A 7,297-nucleotide genomic window follows, 5' to 3' on the forward strand; every position below is an offset into this window, starting at 1 on the left:
TTGAAGACTCCTCTTTATTCCTTGATATGTAATGACAAGTTGTTTGGTTGTGCCTCTTCATTTGACCCTTCGTTCCTTTCTTCCTTATTCTCTTATTTTTCTTATACTTAAAGTAATTAATCTTTCCAAATATTCATTAGTTAGAAATGGGTTTTTTCATATAGTTTCTACAAACTCCTTGAACCTATTGTATAATCTGAATGTGATGTTGGTAAAAAACATTTATAGGGATTGTGATAGGGTAGGATCCATGTCTCTACTATTTGACTTTACAAACAATCTCCTTTTATTATACCCTTCAAAGGTTGATTGTATATTATTCACCAATCCTTGCATTTTATCAAATTATGAATTTGGGTCTTTAGGATGTCTTCATCTCTACTTTTATTTACCATTCCTCTTTTCTCAACAATGCTCATAATGGTTCGCTCCATAGCATCATTATTGGGACGCTCCAACCTTGCTTTTGTTATCATGTCCATTCTTCTTTGATGTCTTTATTATCCATTTCTTGTCTATTATTCTACTTTCTCCATTATTATTGACCATTATTTCTAATCTCCTTATTTTAGTTTTCTCCTTGACCTATGTCAAATTCATATTATTGCCTTAACAATTGGTGTTTAGGATTTGTTCTTGTATTAATTATATATTGCATCCTATGGTGGTTATTTGATTCCTTCATTAGTCACCTCTTTTCATTAATCTCTTAGATCCTTTCCCCCCTTTCCATTTCCCATCTCATTGGCCCCTAACCCCCTCTCATAGGATAGATGTCAAGAAGTCAATTTTTTTATCAATCATATCTCATTTCTTTCTTTCTTTTTGTTCTAGTATTATATTAGCATTTTGAAAACTTGTTCCCACCAACAACCCCAATAGAACATAACTAGGGTTCCAACAATATAACCAATACTAGCAAGAAATTTGAAGGAGACAAATCAAAGTATTGTTCCCAAAAGATTTGTATTCTTGCAATCTAATAGTCGACATACACAACATGCAAGAATATTCAATAAGATGCAACCATTATGAAACAATATACATTGGGATGACTCTTGATCTCACATTTGGATGCCCAAGTAGATGAATACACATTTAAAATTGGTAACTACCACCGAGGATTGGATCCACCCCTATGAATGCAATTACAGTACCATAGGAAAATAAATATTAAATATTTGTATGTTACATGTCTCCAAGGTCCATGTATATCTTGCAAGAATTATGGAGACAAATAAAATTGAATTAGGACTGCTAGGTTAATTTTACCTTATACTAAGAGAAATTGTAGCATGTAGTTGTTTTTATTGAGTACATATAATGTAGTTGATGGAATCTTAGAATGGTAGACGGTCTATGATAATATCATTAATGGTCAAAGAGATTGAGATGTGTGATGTCATAAGATAAACTTAGATCATAATATCTCATTTGTAGATTAATTATTACAATTAGGATAATCTACTTGGAGTGGGCTCAAAAGATAAGATAAAATACCATGGGTATTCAATTTACACCATTGCATATGATACAAACTAGTAATATTGTATCCATGGATGTGGCTTTTTCTAATAGGTACTCAATTTTATCTAGTAATATTTCTAAATAATTAAGAAAAAAGAATTTAGTGGCTTGGAGGTGATTCTAGATGGTAGCATCTCTAGAGCTGGTATGCATCATTTTTACATGACTTTCTCTAGTACCTCTATGATTGTTAGCTCCTAAACGAGCAATATAGTTCCTTACCTTATCTACAATGGTGACTAGGTTAACAAGCATTGTATCAACATGAAAAATAAGGCATCAAGATTTTTCAAATATGTTGCGAGGTTAGTTCATTTATGAAAGAGAGATTGGCATTAACATGTGAGGAAGTGCCTAACTCAAGCATCAAATAATGATTAATACATTGACATTTAGTAAAGTGATACACAACAAATAGTATACATGCATTTTATTTCTAGCTCCTATTTGTGAACTCCTATTCATCATTCAATATTTAATATTATTAAATATTCTAATTTACCATCCTATAAAAAATTGTGTGTTACTTGATACATTTTGATTTCATAGAGAATATAGATACTATTACTTATAAGCACTCTAGATTGGACAAATATAAAGACTCTCATGAATTGATAAAAATATACTATTTCGGTTCTTAATGTTATTACATTTTCTTTATTAATTAAATTTACTTATTTATTTAATTGCGACTCACTCATTGTTACTCTATTGATTGTTGAGACTTTTTACATCGACTAATTAACCCATGCGTCAAAAGCTTTACTTTTATTAGTCGTGGATAGAATGCTTACGCATGCATTCATTTTGAGAGCTTTTTAATTTTCATATGCTTGAAAAAATTATGCTTTCAGTTTTCATTTACAACACGGCTGACGTTTCAAATCCCTTCCTTTTCTTGTGCCACTTTACATGTTTCTCATAAAAATTGTAAATTATTCCAAATTTGTGCCAATACCAAATTGTAACTTTAGACTGAAAATGTTTATTTAGAGTAATATATTCTGCATTTGTATTATCTGGAGGCAGTCTAACTGACTGAATCAGATCTAATTGCAGTTTAGATACCTCCTACAAATTCAGAAGACACCTTATTCCTGGCTTTATACAAAACAAAAAAATGCTCTCGGATGCGCAAAAAAGTAAAGAGTGCTTACATTCCTTAAAAGGCTCCACTAGAGATGGGCTTTTATTTGATTTTATTTGTAAGCTGATTGGAAGTGAGAAAAGAAGTCAATCGTCAAGCCAATCCAGACTAAACTGCGGTTCTACAATTTTGACTGTAAGCTCTGGAATCGAAATGTTCTTGGCCCGTAACCACTGCTTCCCAATCTTCTCATCACAGATAACCAGCTTGAGGGAACTCAGATCACAAACAGCTCTTGGTAACCTCTTCAAACGAGAACATTCTGTCATATCAAACTCACTCAACTTCTTTAGTAGCCCTATTTCCTCAGGAAGTCCTATGAGCCCCTCGCAGAGTGAGATGTCTAGACATTCCAAGAGCCGAAGATTTCCAATTGATGGTGGAAGTTCTTTGACGCCTGGTAAAGCTGATAACATTAGCATTCTGAGAGAGCTCATATTCCCAAGGTTATAAGGTAACTTCTGAACCAGGTGGCAGTTGCTAATAGACCACATCTTAATAGAAGGCATATAACAGAAACTAAGAGGCACCTCCTCCAAGTTGCTGGAGTGATCAATGTTAAAGTCCCGCAGCTTGATACGATTAAATGTGAATGAATATTCAAATCCCTCGCATAAGCTTAAAGATACCTTCTCTAAGTTCGATGGCTCATTGCTTTGTTTACGAACAGGGGTTGCAGTCAACCTCTCCAAGCGGACACTTTTGAGTTGAGTGAGTGAAGATAAGACATCTAGACCTTTTACAGTTGCCCTCTTTGTTCCATAATTCAATACCATGACAAATTTTAGATTCATCATGGACTTCAGAAACGGGGGAAGAAAGTACTCACTTGAAGAAAAGAATAACAAGAGAGCTTCTGTGTCAGGTAAATTCACCTCAAACCAATGATTTGCCTCCATAGGGTCTGCATGAATAAAACAGAAAGGAAATAGAACTAGATCAGTGAGCATGTTGGTTATGAATATTAGTTATTTGGGTTTAATTATCACCATTTGAAGGCTGAATCAAAGGAAAATGCAAGTGGAAACGGGTGCTTAGTATCACACAGTGATTGAGAGCACTAGTCTCTTATAGTTCTACTAATGAGATATGATCACAAAAGCAACAATGCGTCTTAATTTTTTGAAAAGTTTCAATAGGCTGTTTAGTTGACACCATTTGCCAGTGACTAGAATATTACAGCATTCTACTAGATTTCCATGTCAAATAGAAATATTTTGATACATATGGCGACCGAGTTGCCGAGAGCAACGATGCAAATATTAAAAGTTATTGCTAATATTTCAAACAAACAAATTTTGGCATAAGGGTTGGAAGTAAATAATGAAGAGATTACTTGGATTGACATACCTGTGTTACTGTTGATGGAGAGCACTTGAACATCGCATGCATTATGATTAAGCAACTCCCATTTTTCTGGCAAGCTATGCTCCTTCCTATCCATCAGAAACCTCTTCCTCTGGACTATATCGTCTCGGCATCCTAAATGGAGGGCCAATTCACGCATTACACTGTGCAGAGAGAAGTACAGCTCCGACGCATTTCCATGTGAGATTGCTACTCTTCTCCTGATAAGTGCCACGACGTCAGCTTATAGTTTAAACATGCTAACAAAAACCCAAAATGAGAAAGGTAAATACCTTGGTGTGCTAGACAAATTCAACAGGTTTCTGCTCGCAAGATCTGATAAGATGGAAAAAGCGTCATGCCACTGTAACTTCCGAACATAAACCCATATGTCCAATAGTGCATCAGCACAGATTTTTCTGTCATCTGGAAATAAAGCTATATCTAAGAAGCATTCTTTGGCTACATCATCTAAGGAATCGATACTAATCTCTAACAATCTAATTAGCCCATTTTTGTGATAATCTGATATTGATTCTCCTTTACAAATCTTGTCCTTTGCCCTCTCCCAAACCTCATGCGGTTCCCCATGCAAAGAGCTTCCAATCACCTTTATAGCAAGTGGTAGGCCGCCACATTGTGCTTGCACCTGTTATCCAAGAAAGGTAGAGAAAATTCATAAAATGACCAGTTCGAGTGCAAGAAAAATTCTTCCATGTAATATAAGCCATAATATTGCGAGAAAACCAAACTTCAACTTCAGAAGTTTCTATAATTCTATAATTAGTTCATTATGGCGCTTGTAATATAAGTCATAATATTGCGAGAAAACGTAGTCAACTTCAGAATATTCTAGAATTTTATAGTTATTTCAATATTGGAATAAGTCTAACTATTTACTGATTTGGGAAACAAGATATTTTTATTTTTATTTATTTATTGTGAATAATTGACTATTTCAATCTTGAATATTTGTTATATGCCAAGGAAACATCCATTCTTAATTATAGAAATGAAAGTCTCCTAGAATTCCAGATATTTTGGAATCCTTCACTAATTTATTTTTTCCAATACTTTCCCACTTTGAATAAATGCTTCCAGCACTATAAAAAGATGAAAGTTGTGCCCACAATATTAATACTTTCCCACTTTGAATAAATGCTTCCAGCACTATAAAAAGATGAAAGTTGTGCCCACAATATTTTCCAAAAAGATAATGATAATAGTGGAGAATAAAGATAAACATTACAGCATTAGAGGATTAAAAAATAGGAGAATCGTTCAAAACACGACACAATAATTAATGGAAAGAAATTTTTATACCTCCATTACTATATTCGCATTTACAGTGCTTGGGATTGATGGTTGTCCAAACGCCCAGAAACAGAATAGTGATAGTGCATCATCTGGGCACAACAATGGCAATTGATACAACTCGGTAGTCGAGGTTGTGGGAATAGTTGAATTGTCTCTGGTAGTTACGAGAGTTTTGTATCCTGGTCCTTCAAATAGTAAATTTTCTAAATTTGTTTTGGACCATACATCATCCAAAATCACCAGAGTTGGTTTGGATTGACTCAGAATTAATTGCTGCACCTTCATCTGCCCATCTTTCAAATTCAGAAATTCAGGTCTCTTATTTCCAGCCATCTTTTCACACAAAATCTCTAAAATCCCCTTAAGGTTTGGGGCCTGCGAGACAGTGATGAAAATCACATTACCGCGGAAGTATCCTGCTATGCATGAAAACACAAATTTGTTTTAAACTAAGTTCCTTACCATACACCAATAGAAATCCAAACGAGAGCAACATTATATAGATTTACCTTTGATTTGAGGATCATTCAAGAGAGCCAAAGCCAGAGTTGTCTTTCCTCCGCCTCCCATGCACTGCAACCCAACAACTGACACGTCGCTCTTGAACAACAGTTCCCTCAAATCTCCAATAGATTTGTTCAGTCCTACATAGAATTGAGATTTTCCGGGAACAACGTATGCAGAATCGTCTGCCATTTCAGAGCTACCGATAAAATTGATCAAAGCCATTTCTCGAACTTTTTAAAAGCACTTGATTCCTCCTGCAATTTGAAACATGATATTAATAAAGAAAAATCACACAGATGGGTGCTCTAATGATTAAGAGGAAGGAACAAGGATTTTTAATGATGATTTACTCTTAGAATCACCTTAAAAGGTTAATTTCTTCTGTTATGTGGAACTTGATACTTCCTGTTCTTAGGCTGCTTCACCTTACAAACTTCAATGTCTTTCCCAGCCTATTAGAATTGGCTTCTATTTATAGAATCATTTAGTATTCGTCTTGACTTGCACAAAGTCTCTAATGAAAACCGGAAGGAAGATACGAGGGTTGATTCTAAGATCAATTTTGATTTTTTGGTCAATTCTAACACCTCTTTTAACGAGGATTTGCGCTTAGAGTACTTTTTTCCTCCGGAAATGTCGAACTTGATATTAATAAAGAAAAATCACACAGATGGGCGCTCTAATGATTCAAAGAGGAAAGGACAAGGACTTTTAATGAGGATATACTCCTAGAATCACCTTAAACGGTTAATTTCTTCTGTTATTTGGAACTTGATACTGCCTGTTCTTGTGCTGCTTCACCTTACAAATTTGTTTTTCTTTCCAAGCCTATTAGAATTGGCTTCTTTCTATAGAATCATTTAGTATTCGTCTGGACTTTCACAAAGTCTCTAATGAAAAGGGAAGGAAGATACGAGGGTTGATTCCAACAACAATTTTAACTTTGAAGTCAATTCTAACAAAAAGTAAGACATTTTCTAGGCCATTCTTGGTTTTACCGGAATTAATGAAACACTCATCTTGCTTGTTTGTTGCTTCGTGAGTTCGCGGTTGGAGGACACTAATTACGGGGTAAAGAGTGTGAAGTTTGCGAGATTGTGTAGTAAAAGTTTGTGAAAACGTGCTTTTTAAGTAGGACCAGTTTTTAGGGTTTTGTTGTCGTACGGTGCCCAGCAGATTGATGGAACCGATGTGATTTCTCAGTAGCAACCGGTGTGTGTCGAGATGCTCCCCTCGCATGGCTATTATTGGAAGGAATTGATCAAGATACTGGCAGATAGAGATTTTGGTACCGAACCGACAGACATGGGGTGGGTACCGACCTGAATGACAAAGGTTCTTCCTCATTGTTTTGGTAGCGGTAGGAATAGTGGTTTCGGCAACTATAGCCTCCAGCCGTTCCCACCCCCCCATTATAGCTGAATAGTAGGCGAATTCGGAACTTTACTATTC

General features: G+C 35.2%; 1 protein-coding gene across 1 annotated transcript; it reads right to left on the bottom strand.

Moving 5' to 3' along the window:
- Positions 1 to 2,655: 2,655 nt before the first annotated feature.
- Positions 2,656 to 6,067, bottom strand: LOC131875017 (probable disease resistance protein At4g33300). The gene is made up of 5 exons (XM_059219017.1): positions 5,848 to 6,067; positions 5,345 to 5,754; positions 4,315 to 4,670; positions 4,025 to 4,242; positions 2,656 to 3,578 (listed from the first exon to the last, which is right to left on the bottom strand). Exons 1-5 carry the CDS (start codon positions 6,065 to 6,067, stop codon positions 2,761 to 2,763), a joined length of 2,022 nt encoding a protein of 673 aa, XP_059075000.1. The 3' UTR covers positions 2,656 to 2,760.
- Positions 6,068 to 7,297: the final 1,230 nt, after the last annotated feature.

Source organism: Cryptomeria japonica, chromosome 4 (genome assembly GCF_030272615.1).
Source record: "Cryptomeria japonica chromosome 4, Sugi_1.0, whole genome shotgun sequence".
NCBI classification, from domain to species: domain Eukaryota; kingdom Viridiplantae; phylum Streptophyta; class Pinopsida; order Cupressales; family Cupressaceae; genus Cryptomeria; species Cryptomeria japonica.

Excerpts from the sequence above, each read along its gene's own strand:
- LOC131875017 (XM_059219017.1), bottom strand. The coding sequence starts at position 6,067 with ATGGCTTTGATCAATTTTATCGGTAGCTCTGAAATGGCAGACGATTCT. Across the intron at positions 4,671-5,344 it reads ATGCGAATATAGTAATGGAG|GTGCAAGCACAATGTGGCGG; the intron begins GTATAAAAATTT and ends CTTGGATAACAG. Across the intron at positions 4,243-4,314 it reads AATTTGTCTAGCACACCAAG|GAGAAGAGTAGCAATCTCAC; the intron begins GTATTTACCTTT and ends GGCACTTATCAG.